At 41.7% G+C, this 18986-nt stretch overlaps 2 protein-coding genes across 2 annotated transcripts in view; both read right to left on the bottom strand.

Annotated features, from left to right (window-relative positions):
* eif2ak3 (eukaryotic translation initiation factor 2-alpha kinase 3) overlaps window positions 1-8950 on the bottom strand; it is a 30710-nt gene extending 21760 nt beyond the window's left edge. The window contains exon 1 of the mRNA XM_044374188.1: window positions 8393-8950. Coding sequence (XP_044230123.1) covers window positions 8393-8700 — 308 coding nt within the window. The 5' untranslated portion in view covers window positions 8701-8950. The remainder of the gene's footprint in view (window positions 1-8392) is intronic.
* A 1504-nt stretch (window positions 8951-10454) lies between these two features.
* rpia (ribose 5-phosphate isomerase A (ribose 5-phosphate epimerase)) lies at window positions 10455-18873 on the bottom strand. Its single transcript, XM_044374189.1, has 9 exons — window positions 18590-18873; window positions 17420-17480; window positions 16787-16842; window positions 16425-16484; window positions 16116-16180; window positions 15959-16027; window positions 15294-15435; window positions 13545-13644; window positions 10455-13445 (listed from the first exon to the last, which is right to left on the bottom strand). The coding sequence occupies exons 1-9, from the start codon at window positions 18749-18751 to the stop codon at window positions 13348-13350; spliced, it is 813 nt and encodes a 270-aa protein (XP_044230124.1). The 5' UTR covers window positions 18752-18873; the 3' UTR covers window positions 10455-13347.
* Window positions 18874-18986: the final 113 nt, after the last annotated feature.

Consider the following 18986-nt stretch of genomic DNA (forward strand, 5'->3'; position numbering starts at 1 on the left):
CAACTAGACAGCAGTTGCTGAGGGAAGAGACAGTGTTTCACTTGTTCACTTTCCCATCTCAGAGTCAAAAAAATATACAAGGAAATGAAGGGACACTGAACTCATCATCATCCATATTCTTTACTTCTGTTCACTGACAGCTGTCCAGTAAGCTGAGACTCTATCCATCAGTTAGACTGAGCAGGTGAAGTGCTATTGAACGGCAATAATCCCTTATTGATTTCACCTATTGAACACTCTTCAGTCATGAAGGGGAAGGAGCGTGTTCCAGGATGTTTAAGCCTTAGAGAAACTAAGACATGGATTGTTTCAGACGGTGTGAATCAATATCAGGAAGGCTTTTCTTATGTTTCACTGTAGTTATTGACAAATTCACAGAGAGTTACACTTGCGGCTCTGGACTAGTTAGTTGTTTTTACTCAAGTGGAGCTGAGAGTTTGCATAAAAATGCAAATAGGATCACTTAACAGTAATGAGCCATGTGTCTTTCAGCCCCATCAAAGCCAAGATTATCTCCCCCAAATCTGCTCTTAGCATTATCAGCCTCGCCACTATCACTGAAGTGTAGAGAACTAAGAAAAACATTGTTTTTCCCTCTCAGCCGCCAATAAAAACAGAGCTCTAAAGCCCGCTTTCACGCTCTCGATTGGCTGCCAGACCCTGCCAAAAATATTAGGCTGATTGGTTGTTGCTAAGCAGTCGGCTCTCTGAGAGGGTGGAAGCTTTGGCGGCCTTCGCTCGGCCGGCCCCGCCCCCCTCCGAGTCATGCTGGGAATGTAGAAGCGAGGAAGAAGAAGTCACTAAGAGCATCGAGTTCAACTTCAGAGATGGAGAGAGGGAGCATGAGAGACAGAAGAATTTCATTCTGAGAGGGAGATCAAAGGCTTTTGTGGACTCTTTGTACTCCAGATAAAGGATAAGGAGTAGAGTGGGGGGGGGTGTGGAGGGTGTGGGTGGGGGTGGGGAGGTATTTCACACTACAATTTAGGTATCATGATGGTAATGGAGAAAACGAACAGCTGAGGAGGGGAGGGCGGGGGGGGGGGGGGGGGGGGAGGAGTAGCTACAAAAATAGTACTAAACTGAACAATAAAACAACTCAAACAAAACAAACAGCCCTACTGTATCATTTACAACTCCAGGCAATTTATTTTCCACGTCTGAGCCCCGAGACACCGCTGCTCTGCTCGTCACCAAAGGGATAACTTGTAGCCTGTGGGGCTGCTGCTGCTGCTGCTGCTGCTGCTGCTGCTGACTGTGACAGACGCAGGCGGCGGAGACGCTAAAGAAGACGTTGGAATGGAGAATGAAGAGGAAGAAAGAGGGAAAGTAGTGAGGCTGCCAACAGACTGAGGGTTGTTAGCGTCCTCGCCTGTAATGCTGTCAAAGTGTCATAATAGTACCGAGTGCTTCTTCAATCACAAAGCGTATGGCGGAGCAGGGAGCCAATTAGCCTCGCTCTCACCAGACTCTCTGTTCCTCAGAGACACTCAGACTCGAGTCTGCACACACACACACACACACACACACATACACACTGGCGAAACGGAGCTGCTGGTAAACACACTCCATTGAAAGAAACAACCAGGATGTTTACACAGGCCGAGTCTCCAAGGAGCGGGAGCCGCCGAGCCGGACCAATCGTAACCGCTTGCCCGCTTCTCAGCAGCGAATGGCAGCACTGTTTTTCTCCTTGTTTAACCAATAGGCGAGCGGCTCTGCGGAGTATGCGCCAATGGAAGGGCAGGACTGCCTGTAACCATGCAACAGCGAGCAGCCAGGATGCACGCTGGAGTGTGGAGTTCTGCTGCCGCGCAGCTGCCGCTCAGCCTGCCTTGCAGCCACCGAGAGGCTGAACAAAAATATGAGAGCATGGGGAGCACGTGGGGAGAAAGTTATGGATGCAGCGCTGAGCCGGCCGCACCCAGAACCACCAGCTGCACCAGCAGGAGGAGGGAAAAAAAAAAAAGAGAGATGCATTCCTTTAGACCTGGGCACATTCTGACATATTGCACCAAGTTGATCCACAGCAGGGAAGTTTTTAAATGTTAAATTGAAGTGTTTTGATTCAGAATCTGAATTAGACTGAAGTAGTTTTATCACAAGTATGTGGAAAGAAAAACAGCAGCGGTATTTGTAACCTGGTTACAGTGAGAACAAACACTTGGCTCGGAGAGTAATATCAACAAGTCCGAATATCTTCCAAAGCCATTGAAGTCATTCAGTTGTGGTAATCCCATAATTCAATGCAAGATATTTTAAGGCTTAAAAGGAGCTGGAGGCTGTTAGCAAAACACAGCATGCAGCCAGAACTCCGTTTTTTTCTTTAGCAAACATGAGCTTGTTCCCATGTGCCCGACAATGTCTGATATAAATAAACACTCAGAATGAGACGAGAGTAAATGTTGAAGTTGAAAACAGAATCTGTAAGGTGGCACAGAGGCGACTGACATGCCGGTAATGTGCCAGCGAGCCTAAAGTTAAGGAAATGTAATGTGACTTGAAGGTTTATATAACTGTCCTCTGAACCTGTTTAACAACTGATCCTTTTTTTTATGTCTTTGTCACAGCAGCTGAAGTCTGACTGATGAGGACTTGAGTGACAGACCTGTGATGTGCAGTCCGCTTTTACAAAAAAAAAAAAAAATCGACCTCACATCCATCAGGGTCACTGCAGCAGACCACCACTGCAGAGGACAGGGTGTGGTTTTTAAAAAAAAAAAACTTCTAGTACTAGCATAAAAAAAAAACACACACACCATTTAAAAGCGTTGCCATCACCCTCTCTCTCTCTCTCTCTCTTCCTGCATAAGTGCGCTCTCTCCTCTCCAACCCGTATCATCTCACACGTGGTAAAATCCAAACTCCATGGCGCCACGCTCCCGCCCGCTGATTGGCTGAGCCGCGGCTCTGATCTGAGGATCTGATTCGTTGTTGCTAAGCAGTGAGGAGAGTGAAAACAAGACAGCATGGTCCTACTAACTACCAGCTAACTCCTTGTTTTTATTCTCTCCTCTCCTCCTCCTCCTCCTCCCTCCATCCTTCTCCCTCTCTCTCTCTCAGAGCATCCCACCTTTTTGCCTCTGCCCCACCCATACTGCAGTGCTGCAGGATGGGTCCTGCCGACTTACCGAAATAGCCGCTGACCTGATAAATTCACTCTAACTGCTGTTAGAGTGATGATATTTTAAACCAATACTTTATTTAGCAACCGCATTTATTTCAAACTGGGCAAACTATTTCTGTCACTACACACGGTTATGAAAGAACCTGCAAGCATGTTGTCAAAAGAGTCACGACCTCTTCTTCTTCTTCTTCTAATGCAGACAGTTTGTATCAAGTGCAGAGAAAGTCAGGAAGTCTTACAGGTCAACATCCCAACATCAGCAACTTCTGCAAACTTAACATTAATATAAAGAGCAATCAAATAACAAATAGCTGAATAACACAGAGAGTGATGAATAGCAAGAAACATGGTTACATAAGGAAAAGAAAATGAGGATAAAATGGGTTAAAAGAGATTATATAAGCTTGTTGAAAGTGACATGCAGCTGAAGTTATACATTCAGACCTCTGGAATATAGAAAAGGACGGCTGCACATGGAGTGATTTTACAGAACTGAGTTTAAAGTGCGCAATTAAAACTTTCCAGAAGGAGTTCAATCATCATCTTCTTGACCTGTTATTTTGGGGACAGTTTCTATTAATAAAACCCACAACATCTCCCTGGTTACAGAGAGCGGAGTACTGAAACAAAGTAAGAAGAAGAGAAAAAAAAAAAACAACAAGGAAATGAACTCTCCCCTTCCAAAAAAAAAAAAAAAAAAAAAAAAAAATCCACTCCTCCTCTTTTACCTAACTATAGCCAGACCCATGCGGCCAACTCAAATTCTGAGCACTAGCCTGTCTCTCCGACGCAATTGGCCGACAAGTCACCCGGCTTGGCCGATTGGCTGTTGCTAAGCAGTAGGATGGTGGGAGCCAGCCGGCAAGCGAGCGAGCAAGGCAAGGCGGCCCAGAAGAGCTGTTGCCGCTACAGGGCCCTGAGGGGTGGAGGTGGGGGTGGTTGTACAGAGGGCGGGAGGGGAGGAAGGGGGTGGGGGTGGGGGGGGTGGGGGTGGCAGTCGGGGTAGTAGGTTCAAACAAAGCTACTGTCCTCTCTCCTCTCACCTCCAAGTGCTCCCTAAGGTGCCAGAGGCCCCGACGGAGCGCTTGGCTGGCGGAGGCATCAAACCCGGCAGTACTGTCACATGCATGATTAACACACACACACACACACACACACAAGCCTCTAAACGTATATGCACACACACACACATACACTGAGACAGATGTAAACACCAAGTCTCCAGAGCGCCATCCGTAACGTATAGATAGCAGCGATAAAGGTGAGGTGACAGCCGTCAGCCGACACAACAGCAGCTCCCATCACTAACTGAAGGCTGGATCAAAGTGAACATCTAGAATATTTATAGATTACAGGATACGGAGGTGGAGGAGGAGGGAACAGGAATTAAAAAAAAAAAAAAAAACCCGCAACTGACAGAAACTTAAAAAATGTTGACATCTAAGCGTAGATTGGTTTTCAAGCTGTCCACATGAAATGTTTTTCAAGAGTCTGTGTTTGAAGTGCTCCACTCTAAAAATCTCATTTGGGAGAAAATAAACCTAACCAGGTCTATTCTCTTTCAAATAACCAGGATACTTCACAAGTGCAATGAGTGGTTCGGTCAGGATTTTATTCATTTTTTTCCTGTCCTCACTTCTGGTCTATGTAGGGTCTATGTTTTTATTAGCCTAAACAAACAAAGTTGTGATCTCTTTTATTATTATTCTCACAGGTTGGCGTTTCTTATCACAAGACCTGGTCTGTTTGACGTAGAGAAACCGCAGCGGCTGCAGGTGAAGCCTGAAAAGGTCACTGAAGGGAGTGGCGACATGTTTTCAAAAAGTTGACCTAATTAATACAGGATGTAACGGCGATTACTTCCCTAAAGGTGCTCGACTATACTGTTCACACCCAGTCGTAGCTGAGTTTGCTCAGTTTTTAAATGGGATTATAATAAAGTTCACTGACGTCATACAAGGTTATTTTTGTTTACATATTGTCTGATAAAAAAGCAATGAAAACTTTGATACAACAACAACAAGGAGCAATTTTTCCTTTTGTTGTAAATGTGACATTTGAAGCCTTTTTTTTTGGTTTTGTTTAAGTCTGTATGTATGTAGGAAAAGCACCTAATCCCTGTTACATTTCTTGTGACATTTCTAAAGTTCAACAACAATTCTCTTGACAAATGGATGGAAACAGAGCGTGCGGTAGCGTATATACTCGAGGGAGGACATTAAAAAGCGAGGCGTATGTGTGAAGGTAAGGGAGAGCATGAAGAGAAGGAGCAAGTGTAAGATGAAAGAGAGAGAGAGTGTAAATAGCAGGGTGAGAGACAAAAGAAGAAGAAGACAGACTTCAACAAAGACGTACATGCAGACACAGTGTGTGATCGGAGGTCTTAACTGTCTTCATGCTGTTTTGACACGAGAAAGACGAGGAGGAATCTTGCTCATCGAGTTCATCGTTTGACATCGACTTCATTATTTTCTTATTTCAGCAAAATCCGTGTCATCTCCTATAGCTTTGTTGTTGTTTAACAGACAGATTTTCATTGAATAATTCACCCGTTCATTCTCGTCATATCTGCCTCACAAACAACCTCGTTGATTAAGAATTTATCCTTTTGACTTTTACATCTCATTATCGTGACGGTGTGTAAATTCGCACCCTATGTGGCGTTAATAAACCAACAAAAGAGAGAAATTTAAAACTTTTAATGCTGCACAATTACAAACATTTACCTTGAAGGAAAAAAAAGAAAAAGTGATGCTTCAAAAGCAAAAAAAAGTGGTGGCAGACAGACCGTGAATATGTGAGAAAGAGATCTTGGAGAGAAAGAATAGAGGAGACAAAGTGAGAGAGGGAAAGAAAAAAAAAAAAAAAAACTAAAAGTGACAGACACAGGTAGATACGGTGTATGGAAGGAGACGCGGGCACAGAGAGGCGAGCGGTGGCAGGGTGTGACCAGCAGCGGGATGAACGCTCAGGAGTTTTCCTGCAGCAGCTGAGGTGCCTGGCGGGGGGAATAGCCTGCTTCTATCAGAGCAAACCCCTCTGCTAATTACTTTCCATTAAGTCTTGACACTGTACTGCAGATGACAGTCTTTCACCATGTGCTGCCATCAGACCTGATAAGTTTGTGTCCTTTGTCGTGGACGTAAACAACAGCTGCTTCTTTAATCTGTCTGTGCGCTAGCCTTAAGATTTACTCTTGTCAAAGCCGTGGTATAACATCCTTTTTTCTCTATCTTATACATTTTTTTTTTGCTCCCTGTGGTGATAAAGCTGGCAAAGATGGTATTCCAAGTAGCAAGAACTAAAATCTGATGTATTGCGGGTTGTCAGGAAGCTTCAAAGTGAGTCTTAAGACCAAAAAGTTTGATGGAAAACAGGGAAACATACAAGTTTTAACATCTGCACCAAAAACCTTCAAAAGGTCTGATTCTAACAATATTTTCTATTTCACAAGCGACTTCGATTCAACCTTCTTGAAAAGTAGACATCATGTTTAAAATACTTCACAGGGAATTATTTAATGATGGATGTAATATGCTCTGACAGAGAAAAAGCACTGAAATAAGGATAATTTAAGGAGCAAAAAAGTACCAGTAATGCTCTTGGTAAAAAAAACAAAACAAAAACAAAACAAACACATGGCAGACAGAAGGAACATCATGAAGAACACACTGCGCCAAACATTTAAGGTGGGCGTCAAACCTACTGTTTACCAAGGAAGACAAAATCAATGCCCTACCCACTGCACCAAGAACTGCATCTCACTTTGGGCAGCAGCAGCAGCAGGTTCAGAAAACCTGTGGTCTGTTTGAAGCAGTGAACTTTTGACTAGCAGGAAACAAGGCATTTTCTCAGCTGAGTGAAATGCCATCGCATGCATCATCTGTCATAACAAGTAAACAGTGCTTGCAGTGTTTAATTTGCATTATTGGTACATGTATGTAACATGCACCAAAGCTTGACTTTTCACTTTTAACATCTGCTCTCAGCTCCCATCCGAGACACATGCCACCTTGTCACTGTTTTAAATTACCACTGACATGATCACTTTTTTGTGTGAAACTCCCAGTTGAGCTGTCACGTAAACAAACTATTTCAACTTTCTCTCAGCTATAAAGCAGCCTATCTGTTGACAGAAGGGTTTAAGCAGTGAATCATGAATGGATGCTATCTTTGTTGTCAAGTTATTAGCATCACTTCATGTACTATGATTTTAGGATTATAAAAAGGAGAGAAATGCAACTCCTAACATTTATTTTGGCAGCTGACAGAGGGAAGCAAATCTGAAATGAACCGTTCTGCAACAAAAAAATGACCCACTCCTACTCATCACATCACACTTTTGCTCGACAAAAAGCAACTTCCTTATCAATCACTGAGATGAAACCAACTGTAGTTTTGCACTTCTCTTAGATTTTTTGGATTCAATTGTGCTGATGGCCATAAAGTATTCCCGAGTGACAGAACAAGATTATATCCCGTTTGTTAAGTCAAATACTGTGTCAGTGCAACTTCAACAACAAATCCAAATAACAACCAAGATCTGCCAGTTCGTGATGTGTCTCAGCTTCACGTGGGGGACTTCGGAAACGACCGTTATCGTCTGATTAGTGTCGGACTCGTCACCCCTCTCAAACTTTCAGGTCAATGAAGCGGAGCGTGTTTTGCCCTGACATGCCAAGACACCGTATGGTCTGCTTTAGAAAACTGTCAATTTTACCAATAACCAATGACTAGTCAGCAAAGTAAGCATGAATCATGACTTAAAAAAGTAGTTCTAGATAACACTTTAAACGCGATTTTTATTACAATTTCTGAATCGACAGCTCAGCGCCCATTATCGGACACGAAGTCAAACTCGCTCCTCAACACTCGTGTTTTGAGTTTTGACAGTTTGCTAGGGCCTCTTCACATTTCTTCCTCGATCATTTATCAAGAGTATGGGGACATAATTTGGGGATGTTGCCCTTCAAACAAGTTTTGCGAGACGGGAAAACAAGAACAGCAAGTTCTGGGTGCAGCGCTGAGGCGGATGGATACGCGAGACTGTACGTTAGAGCTAGCTAAACATCTGGTATATGCGGCTGTTAGCAAGTTATTTTTAAAAGAAGAGTTAATGAGAAAGTTTATGTTGCTTTCATTCTTATACATCGCCGTTTTGGACATTGTTATCCGGTTTTTGCAGGTGTTATGTCCGCATGACAAACTGAAAGTGTCCGATAATGAGTGTCTGTTACACTTTACAGTGTTTATAACGTTAATTACCTCGTTTCTCGGACGTTTCCGTTACTTTCTCCGTATGATTCGTCGGCCTCCGCAGCCGACCCGTTCTCGTCGTCCTCCACGGTAACATCTGCTCCTGCGACCGGGGCGCCTACGTTCTCCAAGCCCCGCTCCATGACTCTTGCACCATCTTCCTCCGAGGTGGCACCTGAGCCCCGGGCGGCGGACTGCGACACCCTCCCGATGGCGGAGCCCTGAGTTTGCGACGTCCCGAATCCGGTCAGCGCTTTCAGCAACAGCAGGAGCACCAGGGAAATGCTCACGTTTCCAAAGTGAAGCCCCCTTTCCATTTGTAAGACTGGCACATTAGTGAAATATGAGATTTACATGCCACTGGCCTTGTAAATCTTAACATAAAAAAGTGCAAAAAGGCAATTACAAAGAAAACTCCGTTGTGTCTTTCAAAACGCCCTTTTTAGTCTGTTCTTTAAGTAAACATAAACATCCACTGGGACACCATGTTATTCCCTTTATACTTGACTCAAGACTTGCCTTGGTTACGCTAAAGCCCGCCTTGTTTCTACACAAGGATTGGACATTGAAATCTCTACGCTCGTTAAAAATGTATCTAAACGTTTCTGATTGGTCCATTTACTGTCAATCATGCACACTCGCATACTAAGCAGAATACGATTGGATCAGATACCTATCACTCAAAGAGGCGGGCTCAGAAAGTGCCTTCCCCCCAAACAGTGCACTTCATTGGCTACATCCGCTGTCAGTCAAAACGACGCAGGCGCATGGTGGACTGCCACACAACGGGAGCAAAAGGTGACGCAAAAAAGTCCCCGATGGCGAATCCTGTAGCGGACACCTGATTGGTGGGATGTGTCGTCGTCCGTCCAATGAGAAAGACTCATCCGATAGCCAGCAACGCCATTGGTCGAATGGTGCCTCGGCTAACTAAATGAACGTACTGGATTCGATATTTCAGCTGTCAGTCACGAGTAGTTGTCAAGAAAAGCCCGCATAAGAAGCACCAACGTGGCTCCTGTGAAGATTATCGGAACATTTCCTGTTCCTGATCACGAGTTGTTTCTCAGTTTTGGATAAACAAACAAAAGGGCCTATGACATAATGCTTGTGAACTACTCTAAAACCATGACATGCTTTTAAATCGGAAAAATTATATAAAACAGCATACAGGTTATGTGACTTTATAAAGTTCATTGGTTCTGTATTCATAAATAAATACAACATACATGACAGTTCACGTGTAACACGGCTGTTGCTTCATGTGTGTAGGACATACAGTATTTCTTGATGATTTAGGCAGTATTGAGGTGGTATTTAAGGTCATTATGAGCACAGTTTTCTCTGCTCAGTTAACACCTTGCAGCAGAATAAAAGCTGTTTGCATTTCTAGCGCACCCATGTGGAGATACAAGAGAACTACCATGCAGGATTTTACTGTTAACTGACATCTTTTAGGTCATTTTTGGAAGGCTGTATTCTACTGTCTTTGACATGAATACATGCAATATGCTGTATTGAAAAAACAACAGAAGCCTGGTTCACCAAACACCCAAATCAATCACTTCTCACTTACTTCTAGAGGTATCCAGAGGGGTGCAATTAACCATTAATTTCATTGTCAATCAGTTTACATATAAAATGTCAGAAAATAATGAAAACATCCATCACAATTTTCAAGTTGGCTGATTTAAGTTGTTTGCAAAACCAAACTATCATAAAAGTCTAAGATACCAGCAAATATACACATTTGCAAATCTAGAACCAGCAAATTTACTCTAGTATAGCTCTTCTATCTAGTTTTGCCACCAACTCTTTGACCCTGTGTTCCACCACATCGAGTACCCGACAGAATGATGAGAGTTTACTTTTCACTGAATCATCAGAAATAAAACAAGGAGGCATACGGTTATTGTTTTGGTCCTGTATTGTTTTGACAAAGAGAAAAAACAGTACCTTCACAGCAAAATTATAATCACAGTCATACTGGTACAGAAAGAGAGAAATGCTGGTGCAAAAATATTCAACGTGGTGTATAAACGGACCAAAACTGGGCCCGTTTTTGTTAACTTTTACTTTTACAGGCGACTGAAGTAGATTTCGGAGAGCAGAGCTACACAGAATCAGACTGATCGTACCCAAGAGCAGCAGGTGGAAGACAAAATTGTTAGCCGTCTGCATTTGCTTGATTATGTTAAATTTATCAGCCTTGATGTTGTCCTGAGTCTGTCAGAGCTATATGTATGAAAACATGAAAAACATACAAAAAGAAAGAAAAAAAAAATACAGTCATAAGGCATTGTGACATGGAGCCAAAAGCAGAGTGAAGAGTGTTATTAGAAGAAGACCAAAAACAACATTTGAAAATAAGAAACAATCACAATTTTCAAACAGCTGATGTTTGCTGTGGACAGTAGAGACAAACTGGATTGTTTGTATCTTTGAAAATAATAAGATGATTATGTTTTGAGGGAAGCGGTGTTATAGTGTTTTTGGAAATGAACTCCAAGTAACAAGAGCATTGTGTAGACATGAGGTTCATTATCTCTTTAAAATCTGCTCAAATCTCATTGGATATAAGATTATATACATTTAAAGCTGCACTATACAGTTATCAATGATGTTTCAAATATGATGTTCAGGGTGTTTCTTTCCTAAAACCTGACGGTGCAGCTTTTAACAACATGTAGCGGTGATGCTGATGGGTTGTTCTAACAATATGGCTTTTTGCATTATCCATTTTTGCTACATTTGAATCAGAAAGGGTGTCCTGGTGCTTTGGCACGCCAAGGCACATAAAATGTACTTGTGCTGTTGTTAGTTAAAATCTGAGCTACATCAGTTCACCATTATGTGGAAATACAAGAAGTATTATGACCATTTTATAAGCTCAACTGCCCATTTTATTACCTTTAAAACGGTTGTATCACTACATGTAGAATTATGTGTTTGGCACAAAATGTCCTGTGACTCTGAACGAGAGAAACTGTCATGCAACTTACAGGCACGGAAAATAACCAATACAGCGGAAGGAGGTATATGGATACATGCATGCAAGTACACACATTCAGTGGTTTGGGTTATTTTTGTTAAACAGTGTGAAGTTGAGGGTTTTAACACTGCTAACTGACTAGTGTAACAACACAGGAACTGCTGTTGAAAGTAAGAGGAAACCACAAAAGGTTCTTCACTCATGAAACCGAGCTAGAAGAACATGAAACCAGGTAATTTGTCCAGTGGCTGGAAAACAAAACAGAACAATTTTAAACCTTCAGCCAACTCTGATAACCATGACTTTAAAAATGTACCCTGTGAATTTCTTGACCACTAGCAGCACTATGGAGCAATATTTTACATCATACCATCTTGTTTGTTCTTGTGCACATGCACAAGGGTGCACGTGCACACAATACACATTCCTGTCAATGTTTACACAGTATTTCACTGATCTACAGGGGGCAGTAATGCACCAAGAAATGCAATCATGCGCCTGCTAGCGAGTAAACGCGGATGTAAACAACGCAGGTTTCACGTCTGTTGGACCTTCAGGATGTACACAGTGTGTTTTAGTGAGTAAACACTGAAAGTCAACAGGAACTTTGTTTACAAGAAAAATCAACAGGGCACCTTTAAAGAATCTCACTTGTTGTTAAAATCTCCGAATACAAACAGTCCAGAACAGTTCATAAACTACCATTTCTAGTATGAAACAAGTAAACTTGTTGGCGAATGCGGCTGAGACGATGATATTTATCACTGCGTTGTCATGAAACGATACAAAACGTACTGCCGCTCTGCCGTACGACACAGAGTGACGGTAGACAAGAAAACAGAACCTGAAGCTTCAGTTACACTGAGACACAAAAGGAGAGTTGAAGTCGCTGTTGTCACATTGTCAGAAGATGTTTCAGCAACAGGAAAAGCGCTCTCACAGTGACAACATGATTTCACCTTGTCCTTTAGATCCGAGGTTCTCAATGTTCCTGCTGCACGTTTAACACTGATCATTGTTTTCTGCACGGTTCTTTTTCACTCTGTTCTAGTTCTGTGTTTCATTTTTTTACCTATGTGTCGTCTGTTTTATTGCCAGAGCACACACCATATCTGTCCACCTCTGTGCTACATGCATCACAATGTCACGTGTTTTCTGAATACAAAAACTTAAAGAATGGAAACTTCATACCTGCACCACAGGGTCCCCTGAAATTATCAATAATCTCATTAATTTTTGCAGCTTCTTGCTGTTTAAATTAGCATATTAATTAGGAAAATGATGTTCTTGAATTAAGTATAACTCCTTTGTGTTTTAGTATACAGAGGTCATATTAAACCCCCATCTGTTATTAAAAAAAAAAAATCAATTAAGAGAACAAGACTTCAAGGCATATCAGCTTTCTGACTGTTGATTGGTGGACTTTTGCTAACTGCAGCGTTCCACAATACAGTAGTCTGATGTATCATTATAAGCTTATTAAATGCAACTCATATAGCTTCATTTTTAATAAGACTGTAACTACAATCTCAAGGCACACCTTAGTTTTATACTGCAGTGATTCACTGTAGTGGTTAAAGAATCACAGCCTTGCAGACATTCAGTCAAACCAGCTAATTACAGGAAGAGCCAACATTCCCAGTCTGACCAGAAACTGAGCAAAACTACTTAATGAAAAGAAAAGAACGTTATCAGATGCACTTGATTTTACTCATCAGGCACTTTAAAACTCACAGAATCAGAAGCACCACATGGAGGATCAGAAAAATCAAGTGAGTCTGAATCTTATCTGGTTTTTTTTAGAGATGAGGTGTGAAAACTTCCCTGCTACAGATTTGTCCAGTTCTGCAGGAGATGCAGTTCTGTCCAAAACGCAGTCTGAGTCCAGGTGTCAATCATGAACACGGCACTTGCGGGAGAAGTGAGGTCATTCGAGAGGAAGTGAGAGACGGTGATCACGGCAAACCGCTGCTCAGTTGATCGGAGGATCCCGAATCTGCACTCTTCCATCCTCCATCCCAAAGTAAGCCCGTTCAGCCATGCCCACAAAGAGTCCCGTGTCCACAACGCCTGAAGAACACACACACACGCACACACGGTGATGGTGATGTTAGTGGCAGGATGTTCACCGTCACCCAAACCTCACCACACCTGACAGCATCTCCTTACCTGGAATCATCTTGATTGCAGTGTTGACTTGCTTCCAGTTCTGAGCGTGCTCAAACTTCCAGTCCAGGATGAAGTTGCTGTTGTCAGTGACCACAGGACCCTGAGAGCCAGACGATGACATCATACATAAAGGTTCTTTAAATGCTAATCCCAAAAAAACAACAACCTACCAAAGGGCTGCCGGCATAAGATGTGTTAACACTTTTAAAATGAGAATGTGGAGTTTTCCTGTAAACAAACAACAGTTATATTTACATTCAGCACCATCCTGATGATCTAACAAATGTGTTGAATTAATTTCCTTCCTCACAGAAAATGTGCAAAACTGATTTTTAAAAAAAAGTATTTTAAATCCTCTATTGTTTACAACCATGTTTACTGGTTTAAAGTCTTCTTCTCTGCCTTTGCTGACACGTTGCTGTGTTTCTGGGAGCATTACTGCCACCTGTAGATGAGTGGAATAATGTGAAACGACTGGTAGGACTGTGTAACGCCACCTGTGTGCAAGTTACGAGACAAACGAAACGGGCCCACTCATAAAAAAAAACTTCTCCATAGCACTAACTCCACAGAGGAACTTTAAGTATCAAATGGACACTTGTCACACAATGAAATATTGTGATAAATATTCAATCACAAAGACCTGAGACTACAGTGAGCATTATCGTGTTGAAATAATGTGTTTGACTGAAAATAACCAAAATAATTTGACAAAGTTTTCATTTTTCAGGATCTTTTTAGGTGCACTATGTCTAAGGATAAGAATTAAATGAAGTTATAGTAATTAGTAGTTAAAATAATTAGTTAAATCATTAGTAATTCTGTCTTTACAAGCAGAACAGATACATTCATTTAGCCCAACATGACAGCAGCAGCTCTGCTAAACAAAGGCTTTCCATTAAAAAATACAAAAAAAAGTTTCAAAGTCGCCCAGAATCTGTAATTATGATGAAGTAATCATGTGTTATTATAAGGCAAGTGTTGAGGACAAAAAAAACAAACACGTTTGTGATCATCAGGACTTTCTGCATAAACAAACAAGAGACCTTCAGTTCACTCAAACTGCTTCCAGGCTCAACAGTCAAAAACTATAAAAACACTGAGAACCAGAACAAACATGAACTCTCCTGTCTGCTGCTGGATGCTTGAACTGAGTTGGAGGTAAATTATCTAAATTCTACAGACTGTTAATGATGCAGATATTCTGTATGTTGCAGTAAGTGAGAGTTAAACTCTCACAGTATGAATGTTTATATTGTTAATAATATGTTATGTTAATCATTTGTTTTCAGTGTCTCAAACCCTTCCTTTAGCTCACACATGTTTAGAGAGTTGTACATTTAGACCGACACTGTTGACTGTGATGAGTGAGCAGATAAAGGTTCTTCTTCTTAGACACTGGGGCTGTTCTAAGGACAAACCATGTGACCTTAAAATTACAGTAGGAATGTTCTGCCTGCTGATAAACTGATTTCATTACCTCCACAAGAAAGACACAGTAAGAACTATACAGCATAAAACAGGCTTATGAAATATTCTAAGATTTTTTTTCCAGTTTCAACTGGTTGCAAAGTTTAAGTGTCAGGACTACCAGAAGCCCTTACATGTGAACTGATACTATTTGGGAACAAAAATTCAGAAATACAACCTGGAGCAAAAAGATGAATGAACAGAGAGCCACAATGGAGGAAATCAGAACAGAAGAAGTGCAGAGTGCAGGGAGGTGCGATAAGCCAATCATCCACTTACTGCTTTACTGACGGCCATTCGCAAGTTGGCTTCTCCTCCGAAGCGTTTGGCTATCGTCCTGGAGACGGGGACGTACGCCATGGGGATAACCTCGATGGGAATCCCCTTCTTCCACTGCTGGCCCAGAGCCTTGGAGTCCTTCCTGAGAGGAGGAAAGGCAAATAAGCACTTATAGACATAAAAATGTTTTATACAGTTCCAAACATAGATGCAGATTGTTACACACTTGTATTTCATAACATCTCAATTATGTCATCTAAGGTCAAAGGTCTTTAATGTTGGATTTGAGTTGGTAGAGAATTATAAATATTTTAAAAACAGCAGATTATGAGGGAAAACCATGACGCACACACTACATCTGGACAGTCAACAAAAAAATCTTAATCCTTCTATTATTTTTATCTAAAAATGTTTCTTCTAATGCTGCCGACTGCTGCTTTTGAAAGGCTTAGTTAAATAAATCATTTGCTTTTTCAAAACTTTGCTAATGCAGTCTGATAGAGACGCTGAGTTAATGTGTCTCGCACCATCGACGTAAGAGAGGAGAGCAGCATCTAAACCGGTAACACATGTTCACTTTACTGATCTTCAACACCAAAACCACAACAAAAAGGTTCATTTTACCCTTAAGGACTGGAGAAAATGTTCTGAGGTACAACACAAACCTGTAATCGGCGATGACGATGAAATGTTTGGCGCAGCCGGCGACGATCTTCTCCTGAGTCAAGCAGCCGCTGAGAGACGGAGACGGAGAGGAAGAGTGTGAGAGAGAAGAAGAAGTCAGAGGAGACACAGCTGAAGATCTGCAGTCTCTCTACTCACCCTCCGCCTTTGATCAACGTAAGATCTGCGTCCACTTCGTCCGCCCCGTCGATCGCCACATCCAGCTGTGTGGTGAGAAAACAGAAACAAACCACTTTATTACACAAAGACTGAATAAAGCACAGATACAACTAACAGACTTTTGCATTGCAACAGTCAGTTTTTTTTTTTTTTTTTTTTTTGCAACTGCACAGGCCTGAACTTTCGCAACGCTCCGATTCAAGCTGACAGGGGTTTTGAAAGCCGACATATTGGGACCCGCTCTCGATTCCACGGCTTTCACATTCATTTGTAACAAGCTCATCATACCTCTGGGTGCCTGTCCAGATCCGACAGCGTGAGGCCGTGCTGCAGAATCAGCTGACGAGCCTGTGGGAGGAAGAGAGGAGAGACGGCGGGGAATGTGACGACCGCAAAAACAACAGGAGACAAGAAAAGCCGAGGACAAGCTGGGAGACGATTTCCACTGATTACTTTTAGGCGTTTTTCACATTAGGAGCTTCTTCTCTCGCTGTCGCTCTGAATAAATGTGTCGGTTACATTTTTAAACAAAAAGAGAAGACGTGCTGCAATGAACTGCATTAAAAACCACAATGTTACAGGCCTTTGTCGACTACTTGGTAAGTGAAAATAATGAAACATCATGTTGGTCTTTAAACAATCAAACTAACCTGGAAGGAGGTGGGCACACACACGATGTTAAGTTTCTCCTGACGAACTCTCTCCGCTGGAATAAACAACATACATGTCTCATGAGTGCATTTATATTGGAAATAAAAACCCAAATGTTCTAGAAAAATATGCACTGCACCTCGAAGTCATAGTTCAACACAAAGCTTTTTTTTGCACTCTATATCCAACACACACTTACAGCTGCAACGATAAATGGATTAATTGATGTTTTGACAATCAAATAATCATTTTAGTCTTTTTTTAAGAGCAAGAATTCCAGATTTGCTGGTTGCAGCTTCTCAAATGTGAAGATTTGTAGCTTGTCTGTCATCATACATTATAATACACTGGATATTTTGCGGGTTTGAACTGTTAATCAGACAAACTAAGACATTTGAAGGACCCTTTTTTTACCATTTACTGACATTTTATAGACAAACAACTAAGCAACAATGAAATGAATTGTTAGTTGCAGCCCTATATACACTTAAATAGACTACATAGACGTCAATTAATGATCTGTTAGTTTAACTTTAAGTACTGTGGACAAGTTGTTGTCTAAAAAACTAAAGTCTGTCAATAAGGTGATCATCACAAATTACATTTAAAAGACTTATAATGGTTTCACTCACCTAATCTGTCCACAGCATAGACGATGGTTGAGCCGCTGCCCACACCGACCACCTGGTTGTTCTGTGACAGACAGAAGAAACCAGAATGATGCAACTATGTTACATTTCACACCAGGTCTTAAAGGGGTTAAGAGCAGGGACATGACAGAACATACAAACCAGCACTTTAATACTGTCAAAGTAGAGCTGTTGAATAGTCTAATCTATAACAATATATGCATATTGTATTAACTGATCACATGTTGTATGTATAAAATATTGATCTGAAAAGTAATTAGTAACTACAGTTGTGAAATAAATGTAGTAAAAAGAACTAGTGTTTCCCTGTTGAGCTGTGATGGAAGTATAGTAACAAAAAGAGGAACTCTGGCACTAAAAAGACTGTAACTTTGAAAGATATCTACTTGATTTAACTCAAGCTTCATATTAGCTTCAGATAAACTTTTGACTGTGGATTTTATCCCCCATCACTTCCATTTTAAGTACATTATGAAGGGATCTTCTGATGGTCAGTATGAACAGCAGGAATGATTACAGCAAGAAAAAACTATTTCAATCATCATTTGGGTTCCTGACTGTTGTTTTAAGACAGATTTGAAAATTTGTGTACCTGTCCTTTAAGTACAGTACTTGAGTAAATGTACTTAGTTAAATTCCACCACATACTTATTATATAGTATAAAAAGAACAAGCTGCTACTTTATTTTTCCTTATAACACGTATTACAATAGCAGTATGAAGCTCTTTTTCTCTCCAGTTTCTAATTTTAGGCTGCACGTTTAAATCATGCACAACATATTAGCTTATATTTCATTTAAACTGACCTTCTGACGAGCAGCTAACACCTGCTGTAACACCACATAAGGTTAGTATATTTAGCACCTAAACACCTGATAAAGTTATCCCGGGACAAGCATGCATAACACCGAGCTAATTCCCTGTCAAAGTGTGCATGTTAGACAACGTTAAAGAGTTAGTAAGACGGGTTACGTTGCCTTCTCCTTGCGTGGTTAAACATTAGCTAACTCTGCTAGCTTTGCAGCAGCAGAGCACGTAGCTTTTAGGTTAAATTAGTGTTTTTTAAAGCGAACCTGAAGGCAGCAGCTGGCTGTGGACACATGTGGACATAACTCACTATCTGACACTAGTGTGGACAGTTCACTACTGTACCTGGACGTGGTTATCCACCGCGGCGTAAGCGGCCAGTTTCTTCGCCTCCTCTGCCATGTTAGCTGCAGCCTGACTGAGAAAACACGCGTGTTTCTGACTCCAGGATGCTGAGAGAAAACGAGGGGCGAGTTTACTGAGGAGGACCCACCCCGGGAATCTCATGACCCGGCCCCCACACACACGCACAGACAGGTTTTCACCCTCCGCACAAGTAAAGCAGGAGCTGTGAAAATTGCCCCGACTAGCTGAGAGCTCCTCCTCCCGTCCTGTCTGCTCTCATATGACTTGGAGATCTGCGGTTAATCTGCGCATGCGCGAAGCAGCGGGCTGCACAACCGGGAGCAGCTGCATCCAGACAGACTCACCTGTTTATTAGCTACATGACACTGGAAAATAA

The sequence above is a fragment of the Thunnus albacares genome, chromosome 15 (genome assembly GCF_914725855.1).
Source record: "Thunnus albacares chromosome 15, fThuAlb1.1, whole genome shotgun sequence".
Lineage (NCBI taxonomy): Eukaryota > Metazoa > Chordata > Actinopteri > Scombriformes > Scombridae > Thunnus > Thunnus albacares.